Source organism: Hordeum vulgare, chromosome 3H, assembly GCF_904849725.1.
Source record: "Hordeum vulgare subsp. vulgare chromosome 3H, MorexV3_pseudomolecules_assembly, whole genome shotgun sequence".
Taxonomy (NCBI): Eukaryota; Viridiplantae; Streptophyta; class Magnoliopsida; order Poales; family Poaceae; genus Hordeum; species Hordeum vulgare.
In genome coordinates, this window is record NC_058520.1 from 590,494,633 (window position 1) to 590,515,792 (window position 21,160).

Below are 21,160 nucleotides of genomic sequence, written 5' to 3' on the forward strand. Positions count from 1 at the left end.
GGGAAGGGGGGAAGATTGCAGTCAGTAACTCTGATCAGACGGCTATGGCTGGCGGTGCCTTCGTGGACACGGCCGGCGGAAAGCAATACCCTGGCAAGCTCACCCTGTACGTCGTCTTCACCTGCGTCGTCGCCTCCACCGGCGGCCTCATCTTTGGGTACGACATCGGCATCTCAGGCGGCGTGACGTCCATGGACCCCTTCCTCTTGAAGTTCTTCCCGGAGGTGTACCGGCAGAAGCAGGCGGCGAGCAAGAGCAACCAGTATTGCCAGTATGACAACCAGCTGCTCCAGGCCTTCACATCCTCACTCTACCTCGCCGCCCTCGTCGCCTCCTTCTTCGCCTCCACGGTCACCCGCGTCCTCGGCCGCAAGTGGTCCATGTTAGCCGGCGGCTTCACCTTCCTGGTGGGAGCCGCCCTGAACGGCGCCGCCCAGAACGTCGCCATGCTCATCGTTGGACGCATGCTGCTTGGCGTCGGCATCGGGTTCGCCAATCAGGTAAGATCACTGTTCACTACGTTGATTCTTCTGCATGATGCCATGAGCCCATGACATGAGATGTGTGTGCATCCGGAAGATTCAAAACAGGCTGACTCATTTAGCTATTTCGGTTGTATATATGTCACCCTCAAAGTTAACATCGCAATCCCTTATGCAAATATATGTCGCCCTCAAGGTCACATCAAAATGCCGCCGTATGCAAATATATGTCGCTCAAGTCCAACCAACAAATTTCCAAGAAGTTTGACTGGTTTTTTTTTAATGGGAGGTTTGACTGCTATGTTGTTTACATCACTAGGTCGTGTTTTAGTTACATGATACCGGTTTACAGTTGCCGCTGAAGAAAAAACTTGATTATTTGCCCCCCCCCCCCCCCCCCCCCAAGATTGACAAATGGAAAATATATAGCTGTTTGAAATCAATTATTAAAGTTAACATGAAAAAAGTTACCCGATTATATTTTAATGGAATAACACTCCAAAGTATGTACTCTCAAAAAATTATTTGTTAAAAGAAAAAGTCGTTAAAACTTATTTTTCTTTGCTCCAAGTGTCCAAGTAGATCCAACCATGCAAAAAACTAATCTAAAATATTAACTTGTGAGTCACATCCATGACTTGATACCCCTTAAAACACATTAAGACTTGGTGAGGTGGCACGTCTTGCTCGCTCGTAGCATCCCCGATGATGGCTTCGGCGATGTTGGACATCTTGCTTGGTCGGTATGCCTCTCTTGTTCCGGGCTTGTGGGTCTCTTGTCCTTGTGCTCCGGGCATCGTGTTCATGCAACTTTGTTGCCGTGTCACGTCTTGTACCTTAATTTGTATCCATTCCAGTTCCTTCTATGACTTAAAATTACACAAACTTTGTGTATTCGCGTAAAAAAGAGTACATGCAAGACTTGATGAGGTCGACAATTAGGATTATGTGGAAATATGTATGCGGAGATAGAGCTAAGAGTGGGCGCTAGCTATTTAGATACAAAAAAATACTGTTGTATCAATTGGTATGTTGGCAGAAATGAAAACAGAAGGAGACATATATTGGCACATTCATTTCTTCATTTTATTTAGTTCGGTTATGTACCAATGGGGAGGAGTTATATTTGAAAAATATAAACAATCAGCTTCCATTTACAAATGAAAAAGTACAAAATTGCTACTCCTGGCGGTTCTAGCCCGCAGATCACCGTGGTTGTTGTCGGTTTGGCACCACCATGTTTCTTGCTAAAAAATCTCAGCAAAAAACAAAATACTCCATTATTCTATTGCCAAAGCAAAAAAATGTGCCGGTTCCACCAAAATATATCACCGATTCCAGCAATAGTAAGGTCATGTACAATAGTGCTATTTTAGAAGAGAACTTGAAAAAAAGGTTTTGCCTTCTCTTATTTAAGAGAAGACAAGAGATGATCTCTTAGCATAATATGTCTCACCATGTTTTTAGGAATAACTAATTATGGAAGATAAGGCTAAGAGAGACCCATTGTAGACTTTTTTTGTCAACTTTAAATTACATGCAAGATTTAAGATAAGACTATCTTATCAACCATTATACATGCCCTAAGCGTGAACGCCACAACTCGCCTACAAAAATATCGCCTATTCCCAGGAAAATATGTTGCCGCTTCCAGCAAAAAAGAAAGAAAGAAAATTGCATGCCCCAGAAAAACGGTGTCAACATTGTCCGGTGCCAGCTCCAATCGTAGGTGGTTACAGCTTTTTCGCAGGGCCGTTGCAGCAGCAAATCTCTTCGGTTGCAGCAAACCTGACTGCTGGTTCCTGCTTCGCCCGACTCCGCTTCCAGAAGTAAAAAAACTATGGTTGCAGCACCAGAGCCCGGCCGTTTCCACTGCAGGGTTGCCGGTTCCAGGAACACAACTTTCTAGTTTCAGCACTAAGTGATGCAGGACTGGCTGGTTGCAGCAAACATAGCCGTTGGTTCTAACATTGCCGGTTCCATAAAGAAATCTTTGGTTGCAGCATCGAAACGCACGGTCTCCATCTCAGGCGGTTCTCGTTGTAGTCACCATGGTTGTTGGTCGCAGCATCGCGGGACCTTGGGTCGCAGCTCAGAATTGATAGTCACCACTTGATGCATCTCTAGCAACCGTCAGTTGTAGCTGGCCTCCCTCCCTTATCTCCTGCGGTGGATGTTATTGCCACCGCATCAGGGCATGTACAACGGTACTGACTCAGCTGTCTATAAGAGCTACCAACTCAGATTTTTTAGGACGTGGAGGAGAGAAACTAAGGAGAGAGAAACAGTCCGTCGGTAGGATTAACGACGATCTGCAGTCCTTAAAAACCGCTCGCTACAGACGTCAATTTTAGCGTTGTACTATCAAATACGTCTGCAGAAACTACAATTGCCCCTTCTACAGACAGTAAAAATTGTGGGGATGTGGGGTCGGTCGGAGGTGGATGAGATTTAACTTGGTAGATTAATTAGCATATTTCCTTAATTTTAGGATGTTACAGATAGTAGAAAGGACCATCTGTTGTATGAGATGTTTGTAACGTTGTCTATAGATGACGTGGAGGATCGTTGCAGACAACAGCCGATCTGAACCGATATACATGCCCTCATGGAAGATTTGCCTTGGCGGACTTTGAGGCGAGCACTTGCAGGTGATTGTAGGTGGTAGATAGTCCATGGCTGCTTGGGAGAGAGGGGACAGCGAGTGCGAAGGAGAACGATCCAGTCAGCCGTAAAGAGACAAGGTAGAAATAGGCATACGATGGGTTGTTGGCCACATGGAACGGGTGGCGCATGAGTCGGTTGTAGGGCGCGCGGGGGATCCAGTGCCTCGCTCGCAACCAACCCGAATTGTATTGAATCGTTTACCATTTTTAAATATGATGTGTAGCATTGTCTTCTTTTTTTAGAAAGATGGCCAGTGTTGTTGCGTTGTTGGTTTTTCGGCATAATATTTTTGGGTCATGTCTCTTTTTTCCTTTTTCTAATTTAACTGTGTCTCCTTAATATATTGACTAACTGTAGATTATGTTGTTGGGTGTAACTACATATCTCTTGAAAAAACTGTCAGTATATGGAAACAATTATGACATATAATCTCTCCGTAATAATAAAGCATCGTTCGCTTCTATCGTCCGTCGTGTCACTTTTATAAAAAAACCTAACGTTTCCTTAAATCAACCCGCAGTCCGAATTTATGTTAGAAAACGAATCATTTTTTTTTTGCATTTTTCAGAAAACCCCCTGATGTTTCCGGTAATCAACCCGCAGTGAGGATTTAAGTCAGAAAAAGAATTATTTTTTTGTATTTTTCAGAAAGACCCTGATGTTTCAGGTAATCAACCCGCAGCCCGGATTTAAGTTAGCCGAAACCTTTTTTTTTGTTTTAACAAAAAAAAACCCTCACTTTTTAGTTAATCAATCCACATTTTATCTAAAACAAAATTATCCATATCTTTTAAACCGTAACTTCGATTTTAATATATGAAATTTGATTAAAAAATGTGTATAATCTAAATAGGATGTTATTTTTAGCTGTTGAATACTTCTTAAATATTATTTTTGATGCAAACTTAATCTGTAGTGTACGGTCCTTTTTTTCGCTATTTCCGACGATGATACGAATTGCAATAAACATCCATTAAATTAAAACCAAATTGAGAGAAAAGAAAATATCGTTAACGACACATGAACACCTTTGGAAAACCTCGTGGGGAGAAACAACATATTTCTCATCTTATTCCGAGTGACTGTACATTCAAACGCGTTTTCGTTGTTTGAGCACTAAGGCCATCGTCGACAACACAAATGTGATGCCATGTGAAAATATATTACGTTCAGAACGTGTGTTATTTTCTCTTCCGTTGCAATGCATGGGCTCTTTTGCTAGTACATATTTAGTTAGTCAAATCAATGATCTAAAACTATATGCATGCCCTGTAAACTGAGACGGTGGAAGTAGTCAACACATTGAACATATTGAATGATTTATTTTCATTAAAAAATCTATCTCGTATTGAAAATTATATAACCAAAAAATCAAGCACGCCACATGTTTCAACTGAATGATTATTTTCGTACGTATCCATGCAGTCTGTGCCGGTGTACCTATCGGAGATGGCACCTGCGCATCTCCGCGGCATGCTCAACATTGGTTTCCAGCTCATGATCACCATCGGCATCCTGGCAGCAGAGCTCATCAACTACGGCACTAACAAAATCAAAGGCGGCCACGGTTGGCGAGTCAGCCTGGCTCTCGCGGCTGTGCCTGCGGTGATCATCACGGTGGGCGCACTCTTCCTCCCAGACACCCCCAACTCACTGATGGAGCGAGGCCACCCGGAGGCGTCGCGTCGAATGCTTCGTCGTATCCGAGGCACCGACGACATCGGCGAGGAGTACGCGGACCTAGTGGCTGCGAGGGAAATATCAAAGCAAGTACAACATCCGTGGCGCAACATCCTGATGCGCAAGTACCGCGCGCAGCTCACCATGGCTGTGCTCATCCCCTTCTTCCAGCAGGTCTCCGGCATCAATGTCATCAACTTCTATGCGCCTGTGCTGTTCGAGACCCTGGGTTTCAGGGGAGACGCGTCGCTCCTCTCGTCGGTGATGACCGGCGGCGTCCTCGTGCTCGGGTCGGTGGTTTCGATGTTCACCGTCGACAGGCTGGGGCGGCGGAAGCTGTTCCTGCAGGGTGGTGCGCAGATGCTGGTGTCCCAGATCGCCGTGGGAACTCTTATTGCGGTGAGGTTTGGGACGAGTGGGGTGGGAGAGATGCCCAGGGGTTATGCGGCTGCGGTGGTGCTCTTCATCTGCGTGTACGTGGCTGGCTTCGTGTGGTCGTGGGGGGCGCTGGGATGGCTGGTGCCGAGCGAGATCTTCCCGCTGGAGATCCGGTCGGCGGGGCAGAGCATCACCGTGTCGGTGAACATGTTCTTCACCTTCGTCATTGCGCAGGCCTTCCTCACCATGCTCTGTCACATGAAGTTTGGGCTCTTCTACTTCTTCGCTGGGTGGGTGGTGGTTATGACCACCTTCGTCGCGTTCTTCCTTCCGGAGACCAAGAATGTGCCCATGGAGGAGATGGTGCTAGTCTGGAAGGGACATTGGTTTTGGAGCAGGTTCATCGGAGACGCCGACGACATCCATGCCGGTGTAAGTGTGATAGCATCGACCTAGATGATAAATTTGTAATGAGTCGTTCGTGGACACATTTGCTTTGCTTCGTTGATTAATTTCATCTAAACGTACGCCATTGAAAGGGAGTTATCTGCGAACCGGAACCATGAGTTGGTTTCGAGATCTTAGTGGTTTGGATATCTTGTCCAGTCAACTTGTTTGGCACTAAATACTTTGTTAGTATTGTTGTTGTATACGTACACACTATACGCCTCACCGGAGGGAAAATCAGGTGCCGCAGTTGATGTGATCACAATATGAGGTGGACACTACACGAGGTGGAGACTGCATCATAAGTTATGTGCTCATGGCCACCGTATTCTGACTTCTGACCGGTGTTTCCGTTGCTGGAAGTTCGTATCCAAAGCTAGCATATGATGATTTCTCGGATCAATCGAATCTCCTCGAGCGCTGAGTTGTCCTCTACTAGATCTCCTTGATTTTCTTTTGAGCACATAAACATGGTCGTGTTTTCTTAGAGCGCTACCGCATGCCGGATCTTAACATGAGACCCTTACGAGGTCAACAAATGGTAGATCCAAGGAAATGAAAACAAGTATGATACACCGGCCGATACAACACCAGCATAGCGACGCAGCAACAGATAAAACAAAGCAAAGCAAAGCAAATACAAAAATGCAAGACTCCATGCCTAGACATGACTTCACGCCGGTGACTCCCCCTAGTATGTGTTATCCTGCCATGAAGCCCCTCTTAGAGCAGCACACCTCGCCTCGATCTGGATGATTAGGCGATCCATCTGCTGCCAGTCCTTAGGCCTCGCCAGCAGCCGCCAAAAGCTGCAAAAGTACCATGATTGTGTATATGATATTATCAAGATGTTTAAACAACCCAGGCTTAAGAAATTACACGCATAACCTTCTCCCTTTCGTGACAAGGATAAAAAAGGCATAACAATAGACCAAGTCAGGTCCTTCTCACAAAGACAAATGTGGTTGCATTGTTAAGCTCGTTTCGGTAACACTATGACTCGATCAACAGATGAAGGAATTATGTCATCAAGTTTATTTTAGTTAAAGCAATTCCTCTGTATTACTTACTAGCATATGATCTCAGTCATAGTTATATCCAACTTACATTTTCAACAAATATTTTAACCATGTATCTCTACTATTTCCATAAGTAAAATAACAAGTATTTCACCTTGATTCATGACTACTTCAAATATGTGATCTACTGGTCATGTGAAATTTGCACATTAACATAGAAGTAGCCGATTCAATTATTTCTACAAAAAATAGCCATGATATAATCATTTTTGAGATAATTCAAATTAATTTAAAATTCATTACTAAACAATAGCCTGTAATTCCATCATGCAAAGTGTGGCGGCTTTCCTTGATCAACTCGGTGTCATAGTACTCCTGATTTTCACCACTAAAGTTATGTTCCTCTGCAAATATGTCTAAATGACCAAAAAATAAATAGCACATAAATAATTTAATTTTCCCAGAAATTCTAGAATAAATATAAAATTATAAAACTTTGCCAAGATACAAAGGAGCTCAGAAGAAAACAAGTGCAAAAACTTTCATCTCATTTGGACTTATAGATTGAGAGCAATGTATTGTCAAAGTTGCTGGTCAAACTGGATTTAAATGAATTTTAAAGAAAATCGGACAGAGGGCACATCGAAAACATAAACTGGAAACCGTGTCCACGTACGTACCAATTCGGCAGGCGTGCAGTCTATGACACTGGGCCCACCCATGATGTTGGAGTGAGAGAGTGGGAAACAGTGGGCTCATTGGCAGACGTTCGCCTGGGTAGCAGGCACGATGGTGTCTCTACATAGGTTGGGTGAAACGCATGTACCCGGATCACGACGATAGGTGGCTAGATTACGAGGCATGCTTCTTCTCTAGAGATGGTGGGCGGCGGTGGTCATCAAGAAATTGAGCACCACAGTGTGGCCAGGAGAGAGAGAGGGGGATCTCAGAAAGAGCAAGAGGTCGTGATAGGGAGGACTAGAAGCGGGTGGCGGTGGAGAGGCCCGTGCGGCGGAGCTTCGATGGGATTTGAGGATAGAGGCACTCCTGGCATTGGCTCTGGGTTCTCAAACTCGATTGGGGGTCGTTGAGTGGTGGTGTGGTGCTAGAACGAGAAGGGCAAACTCGAGCTTCTTTTCCAATACGCAAACCTTTTTCAACATTTCGATGACATTTGGCACTCATTTGTATTCCCCAAAAAAAAAATCAACAAAAGCATGCGATCAACGGAAAGTTGAATCGCCCAACACGTCCAGCATGCCACACACCAGCAATCAAGTATGCATGCATGCTCATACGTGCATACATGATGTTGAATTTAGAAAAGAATTATCACCCACAATGTGTCTCCTCGTCTATCTCTGATTAAACGCATGAAATCAAGAAGAGAGAGATGTGGTGGATGACCAATGGTGAGAGAAGTCAGACGAAGAGGAAGATAACGTCGTTGGAGAGGCAAAAAAAAATGGAGCGAGGGGATGAGGCCACTCGCCAAGCAGGAGGCATACATTACACACGATCTTATCAGTGACGGGCGGTGCGAAACACTTGCCCATAAGTGACGTTGATAGCACCCCGTGTGGGAAAAATATTTTGTGGCGAGCAAAAACTATGACCCGACATAGTTATTTAACTAACCTATGGTGGGCGCTTCGGAGGCCCCATCACAGCTATGTTCTGCTAAATTTGGACGTCCGGTAAAAATATATAGTGGTGGATAATTGTCACTGTTCGCCACTGCTAGGTCATCTACTTGTGGGGGGCCACGGTTGTTGCCCGTCACGGCTGAGTTATGCAAACAGGTTCCATCCGGGAGATTGTACCAGTGGTGGGTTCCATTCCTTGGCTTCTAGCTGTGGCGGGCGGTGTCGCGTACCCACAGCTGCTTGTTTTCGAAAGTAGTTGTGGTGGGTTACCCACTATGCCCGCCACTCATTCGGGTTAACCTATAAGCCCTTTCTTGGCAGTGGTGGGGATCATTTGGATTTTTAATTAAGTATTTTTTATTGTGATCATTAATAATCACAGATTGCTATTGTTTCGTATCTACACTCCTATATAGTATACCAGTTTTGAATTGAACTCAAAGTGTTCATCGGAACCGTTGATTTCCTAAATCTAGCGGCTGATATGTTCAGGTGGCGTCAGTTTACTCCACGGTACTCTAGAATGATCCCGCTCTCCTTTCCTGAAAAAAGGGCCGCATGAATCGTGTGCTCGTGACCTGGTAGGTACGAGCCTTTTGATATAGCCTGACAAGAAAACAGCAAGGAGACATGAAAATAGTATTTTAAAAACAAAATGGGTGGGGGGTACGTGGATACATCTTTTTATATTTATTTTTGGTTCCGTTCTTTGTCATCAATTCGTATGTATTTATTTTAAATAACTCAGATCTATCATCATGCAGGTCCATCGGAAATACAACAGACGGAAAAAAAATTACATGAGCCAGAATGAGCCGTTGACACATTGTTTATCATCGTTTTCGTATTACATCTAACTTAACCTTGTTGGTGATAACCGGGATGTCTTTATGCACGACCAACGCACGATGAAAAATTGTAACCTCGCTGTCCCAAGGAGTCGGTACAATTGTACGTCGGCGAGCTCTATCTAATCCATCTCTAGAAACGAACTTCAGGGCGACCAAAGCCCGAAAAATAAACACAAAGATGAAGTGACGCCCCCTTACAAAGGTTAAAACCCTAATCTATATACTAGCCGAAGCTTTGTGCCAATATCACTCAGTAATTTTAAATCGTGCATTGCACGTGTATTCATACTAGTAGATATAATGCTCAACTCTGACTTTTGCAAAAGCTCAAAAAGGCCAAGGTTAAAGGTGCTAATGGGCGAGGCGGTACGCTGCAGGGAGTGAGCATGAGGGCCTAAAGGTCTAAAGAGTGGGCCAACTGGGCCTCAGCTATCACTTGTTGACATACATTGCCGAGCAAAAGGCTCCAACGCCAAATCAAAGCGTTCTCAGCTGTGAGCGAGGAAGCATATTGCGACAGTAAGTGATAATCAGCCAACAACGTAGAACTTGCTTGTCAGTGACACGGAGCAACCAAGGTTCTCTCTAGTGGTGAAGCTGCCCAAAGTAGCCGGGCAACAGCTAGAACTGCAAGTGTTTCTGCATCTGCGTACACAATATCGGACGATCTATTTCCACATGCCTCCTATTCACAACAGTGTGTTTCATTTTCAGCTCACTGTGAGTGACATTGCGCCTTCGCGCTTTCTTCTTCTTCTTGTTGTTATTTGGGTGCTAGTAATATTACGAATTCCTGATAATTTACGGTACTTCTTTATAAGGCAGGTTATATTAGACAATGGACAGTTGGTGAATGCAATAGCTAATGCATTCGTCCGGTAACGCTAAATTTAAATCCACATAATGCACCAAAGAACAAGGTTGGTGCACGCATTAGAGTCCATCCAATAAATCGGAAATGAAACCAGTATATCATTGATTATAAAAGAAAATCTGAATGTTCTGGTTCTTCAATTCCATAGTCTCTATATGTAATAAAAAGAGAGAAGAGGTCTTTTGTAAATGATATAATTTTTTGCAAGCCATGCGTCTAACTGGAGGGTGTGACTGTGTGCGGGCAGGAGGCTATGGCAGACCCTGGAATTTGCTAGGCAGACCCCGGCCCTTTGCACGTGCATCTGCTACAAGCAATCACCCAACGCTCGCCAGTTGCTTAGTTGGCCATCTCCACTGTGGTTTATAAACTGATTCATGCATCCCCTGCCGTACTACAAGATTTTCTGAAATCCAGCGCCGTCTCAAGGAATTTGAGGCGCCGTGCGAAATGTGACACCGCACCTGAAAGTTTGGAAAACACTTGTATGGCCAATAGGACTAGAGATTTCAATTAATTATATAGCTTCGAATAAGTGTTATTTTGTAAAATATTTTGAAATATATCATACATTGATGGCAAAGAGTAAACGTAGTACTAAACCGTAAACTTGCCTTTTTAATTGTAGACAAACAGTACTGAAAACCATGTGTTCTACTGAAAACCATCTTCCTTCTAGTATTTCCTGCAACAATTTTTTTAAATCCATCAAGTGTATTATCAAAAAAGAAAATAGACTATGTCTGTCTTGTAACAATATATGCTTGTAGTATAGCGGAACAACATAAAACGAAGAATTAGTACTCTCTCCGTCTCATAGTGTAAGACGCTTTTTAACAATATAAAATAGTGTCAAAAAATATCTTACTGGGCGGAGGAAGTACTAACTAAAAATGAGATTACGGATAATGTGTTAATTCTATTAATTTCATTAAAAATAAATACATGCCTAATCGAGTAGCAATGTGGTACTAGTAGGGACGGGATTCGACAATATGAAAACATAAAAAAGAACCAGACTTTTTGTATCAAAAAAGAGATAACCCTAACCAGTTTGTCGTCCGTCTATTTTGATTCCAGGCTTATGGCTTATGGGTTACCTCGGAATATATTCAGGGACGACCAGATGAGGGTGCTGCAGCAGAGAAACAAACGGTGATGCCCATCCGTACAGTGGACTCGGGTGGCCGCCTGGGCCCTAGGGCCAATAGCTCCTGTGCGACATGCATCTTTGAGGCGAATTGGATTGAGTGCGACGTAGTTGAAGCAAAATAGCTCTCGTGCTACGTTTCACAAGCACAAATAGCCAATTTCCACTCGGGCGATTAAAACGGTCGTCCATAGGAGTGAGGTTATGTTTAAGACACGTGGATCCCACTTGGCAGTGCATCTAGTTACGGGCCCCACTTGGCAGTGCATCAGGTGAATACTGTTGCTCCCCCCCCCCCTCCTCTTCCTTCTCGGCGATGAGCCGGCGACGGCGCCGGAGCTTTTGTTCTCGGTGACAGCAGCGGCGGAGCTTTCGATATCGGCGACGACGGCGGCTGTGGTGAGTGAATCCGGAACCCTTGTCTGGTTTCCCTCCGCGTCGAGTTAGATCTCACTGCATCGCCTCTGTTTTCCTCTGTTTTTGGTCGATTTGATCCAGATTTGGGTGGGGGCGGGGGGCTGACCGCGATGGAGCCGTCAGAGACAACCACATCGACTAGGTAATCCCTTAATGTGCATCCTTTTTCCAACCTAGGCGATTTGTGCCCCGTCTGCTACCGCTAGCTCACACTGGTGGGTCCCGCGTAGCAACGAGTGGCTGGTGGGTCCCGCGTTCAAACAGCCCAGCTCACATAATCCAAAATTGTTAATAGTTTCTGAAAGGACGTGGATGTCGCCTAGAGGGGGGGGGGGTGAATATGCGCTTTAAAATATTTAAGGTTTAGGCTTGAACAAATGCGGAATAAAACTAACGTTTAATATGTCAAGCACAAAACCTCAAACAACTAGGCTCATCTATGTGCACCAACAACTTATGCTAAGCAAGATAAACAACCAAGTGATAGCAAGATATATGACACGAGACAATATGGCTATCACAAAGTAAAGTGCATAAGTAAAGGGTTCGGGTAAGAGATAACCGAGGCACGCGGAGACGATGATGTATCCCGAAGTTCACACCCTTGCGGATGCTAATCTCCGTTGGAGCGGTGTGGAGGCACAATGCTCCCCAAGATGCCACTAAGGCCACCGTAATCTCCTCACGCCCTCGCACAATGCAAGATGCCGTGATTCCACTAAGGGACCCTTGAGGGCGGTCACCGAACCCGTACAAATGGCAAACCTTGGGGGCGGTTACCGAACCCGTACACGTGGCAACCCTTGGGGGCGGTTACCGGTACCCGTACAAATTGCTCGGGGCAATCTCCACAACCTAATTGGAGACCCTGACGCTTTCCCGGAGCTTCACACCACAATGATTGAGCTCCGAGACACCACCAAGCTTCTAGGACGCCAAAGCATCCACGAAGAACAATATCTAGGGTACTAAGTACGAAAGGTAATAAGCTTCTCAACCTTCACTTCCACGTATCACCGTGAAGAACTCAAACCGATGCAACCAATGCAATGGCAAGAACACACGAAGTGTTCAAGTCCCTCACACTCAAATCCCTCCACAACAACGAAAGCTATGGAGAAATATGAGAGGAAGAACAAGGAGCTCACAAAGAACTCCAAGATCAAGATCCAAGGGGTTCCCCTCACATAGAGGAGAAAGTGATTGGTGGAGATGTGGATCTAGATCTCCTCTCTCTTTTCCCTCAAGAACAAGCAAGAATCATTGGAGGGATTGAGAGTAAGCAAGCTCTAAGAATGTCAACAATGGAGGTAGAACAAGAGCTCAACAGATGGATAAGGCCAAGGGGGAAGAAGACCCCCTTTATATAGTGGGGGAAGGAATCAGACCGTTACCCCCACTCTCTGCCCGAGCTGCAGCGGTACTACCGCTGGCTGCAGCGGTACTACCGCTGGCACTCCAGCGGTACTACCGCTGGCTCCTCGTAGTGCAAAGGCACTACTACCGCCAAGAAAGTCTTCGCAAAAAGGTCCGTCCACGAACAACCACTAGGCAGGCGGTACTAAGCTCCTGGAGCGGTACTACCGCTGACCAGGGGCGGTACTACCGCCAGCCAGCGGTACTACCGCTAGGGCCAGCGGTACTACCGCCAACTCTAGCGGTACTACCGCTAGGTCCAGCGGTACTACCGCTCGCCACTGAAACAACCATAACTTTCGCATACGAGCTCCGAATCGAGCAAACCCAAGCTTGTTGGATTCAGGACGACAAGAGCATGCAGATATGAAAATCTTAAGACCATGCAGATATGAAAATGCCAATGATATAGAGATGTGAGATCTCTATGAATGAAGAACCGGCAAAAACTCCAACATCGAAAACATCATAGTAGATGCATATGGACTCCGTTTTCGATGAACTCGAGCTTGTCACGAAGATGACCATAAGCTCTAAAACTCGTAAAGAGAAACACCAAACAAGAACCAAGAAGTATGATGCAAGGATGCAAATGGTTTGAGCTCTCAACGAACGATACGATCAAGCTACTCACTTGAGAGCCCCCCTTGATAGTACAACAATCTATCCTAACCAGAGAACCTATCAAGGGCAAACCTATACCTTGCACCTCTTCCTCTTGAGCTAGATGATGATGATCTTGGCTTCCTCAAGATGGACCACCTTTCTTGATTGCGTTGGCTTGATGAAGACTAGTTGATTGCTCCCCCATACTCACTATGGGTGAGCCACTCTTCAGCATATCTTCACAAGTCCATTGCCACCACCATGGACAACAAGCTTCAAGTATGATATCTTCGTGCTGATCCACTTGAACTTGCACATCGCAATCTTGATGACGATCACAACTTGACGTCATACTTCATGGGTTGTATGATATCTTCTCTTTGACGCAAGCCCATGGAAACACACCTAACCCCCACATAGAATTCTCACGAAGACCATGGGTTAGTACACAAACAGGTAATGGACAATGCTTACCATACCATGGGATCACTTGATCCCTCTCGGTACATCTTGTACGCTTTGTGTGTTGATCATCTTGATTTACTCTTTGTCTAAGATCTTGATCAACCATGTGTCTCTATGACCATTCTTTGGATAGTACCTTGAATACCACTTTGGTCATCATATAAACTCCTTGAACCCAACAGATGGACTTCAAGAAGTGCCTATGGACAAATCCTATAAATATAACTTATGGCAACCATTAGTCCATAGGAATTGTCATCAATTACCAAAACCACATATGGAGATATATGCTCTAACAGTTTCCTTCTGTTTGAATAAAGGTATCCACCTGGCTTCTCCAGGCTTCATTGAATCCCTTCATTCACAAAGCTTGTTGTAGGAAAGACCATTTTACTTTATCATATGCTATTTTGAAATCCACCTTGAAGACAACCCCATCTAGTTTCTTGGAGTGAATTTTGTGAAGCGTCTCGTGTAGGAAAACAACCCCTTTTATGATGTGTCTACCCGGCATGAAAGTCGTTTGATTGGGTTGCACTACAGAATGGGCTATCTGCTTCAACCTATTCGTTGCAACTTTAGTAAATATTTTGAAACTAACATTGAGCAGACATATCGGTATGGACTGCTCAATGCGAGAGGCCCCTTCTTTTTTGGCAACAATGTAATTGTTCCAAAGTTTAGATGAAATAATTGTAGCTTCCGGCAAAAAGATCATGGAACATGGACATGACATCACCCTGGATGATATGCCATCACCTCTTGTAAAACTCCGTTGGGAACCCATCTGGTCCAGGAGCCTTGTTTTGTTTCATTTGCATAATTGCTTCATACACCTCTTTTTCGGTAAACGGAGCGAAAGCACCTCATTCTCTCCATCATTGAGTTGTGGAATGTCCCCTATTGCTTGCTCATCAAGAGAAGTTTACGTATGGAGGGACTTGTTCTCTAGGTGGACCTGGTTTACATACGGAAGGACTTTTGCAAGGGGTTTACTCAGTTTTTTCTTGATGACATGTACACATGTAGAGACCTATATGAGCCTTATAATTTCAGTGTTCTTTTCTAATGAATCGGTAACTTTAAATGATCTACACCATAAAAACATGGTCCCACAAGATAAATGGTTCTTAATTACTGATTAATGTGGGAATTTTTAGGGAGTGCCAAATTGGTATAAGTATAGATAGAAATATAGATATTTTGGTATAGATGTTGCCATCCACTCATTCCCTATCAAATCATCGAGCCCATGATCCCGTTCCCACATAGTCTCGTATTTAAAAATCACTGGGGCCTGCATCCATGCACGTCACAGTAGCTGAGGAAGAGCGCTGCATGGTTGGACGTAGCTACTGGATTAAGCACTCGGCTTGCATTTGGGAAGGCGATGCTCCACCCAGGGCTTGCTACACATTTGTTCAACCTGGCGGCGGTAAAAGAGCAACCGGTAATCTTTTTTTCAAATGCGCAGAAACTGATCGATAACCAATATATCATGTAAACCGCTTGTGTCTAGGGCATCTCTGAATGCATCCATTCCCTCCCGACTGTGTTACCCACACCATCGTGTTCGTGAGCTTGCAAAACTTCATTGAAATCTCCAATGACATCCAAAGGAAGATTCCTAGTGATCGCAATGCCCCTTGGCATGTCCCATGCTTTGTACCGTTCTTGCTCCTGCGCTTCTCCATAGACAAACATTAACCTAGTCCTAGTGTTGCCAAATTCGTCAATTTGAACATCAAGGTGATACTTTGAGTAACCAATAATCTTGACTTCTATTGAATTATACCATAATGAGCTTGATAGATTCTCTATTCTCGATCTCTCTATTTGAGTCTCCAAAATACAAAACATAGAGGGGGCATGGTACTTAAGCCTGTAGTTCTGTCACAGGTTTGCCAATCACACGATAGTTCCAAGAGAGTAAACTCATTAGGCTTGACTGTGCTCCTCGTGGGAGTCCGCCAATTTTGCCAAAGGATTCTACCATCACCAGTACTATTCTTCTGAGCATGTCTCTTGTCAGCTAACGGTTCTGGACCTCTTGGGGTCTTGCTTCGGAGGGGGCTCAAAGGAATAGTTCATGCAGGAACAACGAGCAACTGGTTCTGTTCGTGCGTCCTAGAGAATAATGGCAAAGCTACTACTGCTTTGCTCGTTGAAGAGATGAAGACCAGACACATCGCACCAATAGGGCAATCGCTCATACTTAAGCCAAGTAGATCTGCCACTTTGAATCCTGGATCATCGAAACCGCGTTTTTGAGTGCCTTGAAAACATTGATCTTTGCCCAAATATGATAGAAATTTCATTCGAAGTCTTGCGACCGGGGCTCCGCAAATAGAAGATCGCCCACATTTCCTTCCAAGGCCAAACAAGATGAGCATACTTGTCTGGCACATAATGTATGTGAGCCCACATATTGAGCTTGTCCAACGCCATTGTTGACGGGTTTAGTCCCACATCGGTTGTGGGAGGAGACATAACACGACTTATAAGAGTGAGGGTGTCCCTTCCTAGCAGGCAAGTCTTTTGGGAGAAGAGGACCCAAGGCCTGTCATAAGTCGGTGTTGCTCTCCGGTTGGACCTGTTGACGCATGTGGGTCGGAAACGCTGGTGTTAGCGGACCCGGGATTGCGTAACAAGTGGTATCGGAGCCCAGATGCCCGAAATAAATCTCGGTGAGGGGGAGATTGTTGGGTTTAGTCCCACATCGGTTGTGGGAGGAGACATAACACGACTTATAAGGGTGAGGGTGTCCCCTCCTAACAGGCTAGTCTTTTGGGGGAAGAGGGCCCAAGGCCTGTCATAAGTCGGTGTTGCTCTCCGGTTGGGCCTGTTGACGCATGTGGGTCGGAAACGCTGGTGTTAGCGGACCCGGGATTGTGTAACAACTGTTGACGGCTGTGTGATTCCATCATTGGGCATGAGGATAATCGTGATTCCTCTGAAATTCCAGGGGCCGTCCTACATCACGCGCTCCCAATCTCCCTGTCAAAAGAACTGAACGGTGTAGAGATCCAGAACTAACTATACCGAGACCACGACAATCCATTTGGCAGCCTTAGATGGTGCTTCTAACTCATCCTACACGACATCATCCAAGTCCTCCTTGCGAAGCCCTAGATCCGCCATCTTCTCTAGCTCAACCGTAGGTCCCGTGCCCGGCGCAGCCGAACCATCCATTGACATCTTGAGGAACCATCAAAAAGGTGTATTTTCTTTTCTTTTTTTAGAACTTCAAGGCATATAGGTATGCCTTAGGGATTGGGCGCCAATGTTCAAAGGTCCAAACACTGGGCCAACTGGGCCTCAGTTACAATGAGTGAACATCCACCCCTGGGCGAAAGGCTCTAACGCAAAGCCGTACCATCCTCCGCTCTCAGCGGTGAAGTACATCCCGAAAATAAGTGATAGTCAATGTGCATGGCAGTGCTGGCTCGTCAGCTACAGGGAGCAGCCAAGGTTATGTGTACTGGTGCATCTGTCCAGAGTAGCCAAACAGCGGCTAGATATGCAAGTGTCTCTACGTTTATGTTCATGATGTCGGGAAATGTATTTCCACATGCCTCCTATTCACAACATTGTGTGCCATTTTCAGCTCACTGTAATTGTCATTGCGCGCTCGCGCTTTTCTCTTCTTCTTCATGTTGTTATTTTTGGTGCTAGTAGTATTCTGAATTCCTGATAACATACAGTGTTCCTTTATAAGGCGAGTTCTTAGACAATGGACAGCTAGTGAATGCAATAGCTAATGCCTTCGTGCAATATAATGCACCAAAGGACAAGGTTGGTGCACGCATTAGAGTCCATCCAGCAAATATGGAATGAAACCAACATATTACTATAAAAGAATATCTGAACGTTCTGGTTCATCAATCCCGTAGTCTCTAGATGTAATAAAAAGAGAGAAGAGGGATTTCCTAGGCAGACCCCGCAGCTTTGCATGTGCATCGATCTCCTGCATGCAATCACCCAACGCTCGCCAGTTGCTTAGTTGGCCATGGCCACTGTGGTTTATTAACCGATTCATGCATCACCATGCCGTACTACAATGTTTTCTGAAATCCAGTGCGGTCTCCATGAATTTGAGGCGCCTTGCGAAATGTGACACAGGCTCAAAAGTTTGGAAAACAATTGTATGACCAATAGGACTAGAGATATTTTCACTTAACTATATAGCTTCGAATATGTGTTATCTCATAAAATGTTTAGAAATATATCATATGGTAATGCCAAAGAGTAAACGTAGTACTAAATAGTAAACTTTTTTTTCGAATTGTACTTCAACAGTAAACTAACCATGTGTTCTACTTAAAACCATCATCGTTCTAATATTTCATGGAACAATTTTTTAAAATCCATCGAGTCTATTCTCACAAAAGAAAATCGACTATGCCTGTCATGTAATGAAATATGTTTGTAGTATAGCAGAAGAGCACAAAACAAAGAATTAGTATTGCTAAAAACTAAATTACGTGTAATGTGTTAATCCTATTAATTTCTTTAAAAGTAAGTACATGCATAATCGAGTAACACCGTTGTACTAGTAGGGATTGCATTCGATACAACGTTAAAACGTAAAAAGAACCAGACTTTTTGTAGCAAAATAGAGATAACCCTATCTAATTTTTCATCCGTCTATTTTGATTTGGGGCTTATGGCTTACTTCGTAATATATTCAGGGATGACCAGATGAGGCTGCTGCAGCAGAGAAACAAATGGCGATGCCCCGCCATATGGCAGACTTGTGGTAGCCACCTGACATATCCCGACGGCTCGTCCTTCCTACAAGTAGTTAGGCAGCGCCTCCCTATTCCTCGTTCATGAAGTCATTTTTTAGAGAGAGAAAGATCTTTTTTACAAAAATAACCTCTGATTTGTATTGCAACCGAACAGTGGTACAAAGCATCCCAACAAGATAAGAAAACACAAACATGTCCTTGGCTGACGGCGTGCTGCTACCACCTCTCCCACATAGAGCCGGTGTGACCTTGTAATCTTTAGACGGGTCGACACAAATGGTAAGTCTTCAACCTCGGCCCTAGAGGACCAGCACGGCGGCGAGAGAGGAAGGTCGGCTATAAGTTCACCACACTGGCGACACGACATCTCGGAAATCCTTGGAGGACCCCCGCAAGCACAAGACCCTGCCTCCGCACCAACGATGCGGAAGACACTGGCAACCTGATGGAGTGGGAGGGGAGAGCGAGGCTCGCAAGGCTAGGACACCAAGACCGCTTCGTCGCCCAGCCCGAGAACGAAGAACTAGAGCAGTCCAAAAACCCAGAAGGAAGAAAATTATCCCACAAATTGCTTCTGCCTCCAACAAACCTGAGATCCAAATCACTTCTCGATCTGTAGATCAGCAGGAGAGGAAGCTCGTCCACATGCCAGCACCACCAACGTCAGAGCAATATGATCAGCAGGAGGGAACATCGACGAATTTCAACAAATGATGATGCAAATAGTTTCTTAGAGATATGTTATGCACAAAAATGCATGCTGCAGATATGTTAACTATATAATTCGTCAGAGCAAAATATAAACTCATCAGACAAAATTATTGAATCTGCGAGCACACAAAACTCTCTAGTTTCGCGGAACCGCCAAAAAAAGAAGAGCAATTTACTCTCACATACCTACGATCACCACTAGATATTGGCAAAGAACATAGAACTCTTGAAGATCCAAGGGCCCCCACCTCTCAGCGCCAAGACGGCAGCCAGTCAAGAGGGGACCAAAAAGTTTCTCTAGCAGTTGCAGCTGGAGTAGTTTCGATGTAGTACAGGAAATATTGTAATGGTAGAGTAATTTGAGAGGGGATCCACTGAATCCCTACAGGGCTTAGTACATTTCTAACCGATCCCTCATATATAAAATTTTAGTCAAGTTTTTTTTTACTTCACTAACCGATCCCTAATATATTACGAAGTAAAAAAATCATTTGCATTTAATTTTGGCCAATGAAACACATTTTATTGCTACTTTATTTCATTCAATGACATTTTAATACATTGGAACACATAATTCTTCAATTCTTCGCTATGAGAACAAGATGAAAGAAAAAAAAACTATAATTAGATATTGTAAAAGATATCCAACTTCCATAACTGTTGCCACTAGTTGGATTAATATTTTCGCTATGTCTTCATTGCTGATATGCAGCTTCTCGAGCTTGCACACTTTTTTCTTCTTTGGTTCCGAACAAGTAGATGCTGCTTTGCATCGAGTCTCGTCTCTAACCTCTATTCAGGCAACCGTCGCTCTTTATGACCGGCAACAGTGAGCCGACGAGTCGTTGGGCCAGTGTCGAGACCGATCGGCGGCCGCGCATGTTTTTGCCGGAGAACCGCCGACAAGAGAGATCAGACAGGCCACAGGAGGAATCAATACATGCATGCGACGTGAAGCCGTCATCATCGGAGCTATACAGTTTGATACCCGACCAATCCATGGCAAGGCGCGGTCAACGACGGCCGGATGCGCCAAATCCGGCAGTTGATGTAGAAGCTGCAAATCTATCGGTTGTGCGTTGGCTATGAGGCAAGAGCTTACAGAGCGTCTGCGGTGGGGGGTGGTGGCCGGCGGGGAGTGGGAGGGGTGGTGTCGACATAGATGCAGCGCGGGATTAGTGCGGAGAGACAACGAAGGAAATTGGATTTTTTACACAACTGTCGAGCGGTGGAGTAAATATTATGAGGCCGGACGCGGCTGAGGATAATTTAACCTCGAGTAGCCCCAATTGAAAATCGGCTAGATGCCGGTTAGATGAGTAAAGCCAAACTTTTACTCCTCTAAATAATTAATAGGAATCGGTTAGAAATGCCCTTACTTCACTGTTGGGAATTAATCCCCAAAACCGAACTCGGCCAAAGCCAGGTGGGAGTACATAACCCATCCCATTCTCGAGAGCACAATTTTGCAGGCTTCGTCCTTGATATAAGCAGATTGAGCTGCGCTCCATCTCCTCGGTGGCATGCTGGCGTCATATACTCCAACCTTAATAGTGAGCTAGCACGTATTCGTCCAAACCATCCCTAGCTTCCATCAACC

General features: G+C 44.8%; 1 protein-coding gene across 1 annotated transcript; it reads left to right on the forward strand.

The window, feature by feature from the left end:
- Nucleotides 1-5,791, forward strand: LOC123440888 (sugar transport protein MST3-like). The gene is made up of 2 exons (XM_045117432.1): nt 1-500; nt 4,575-5,791. The coding sequence occupies exons 1-2, from the start codon at nt 45-47 to the stop codon at nt 5,661-5,663; spliced, it is 1,545 nt and encodes a 514-aa protein (XP_044973367.1). The 5' UTR covers nt 1-44; the 3' UTR covers nt 5,664-5,791.
- Nucleotides 5,792-21,160: the final 15,369 nt, after the last annotated feature.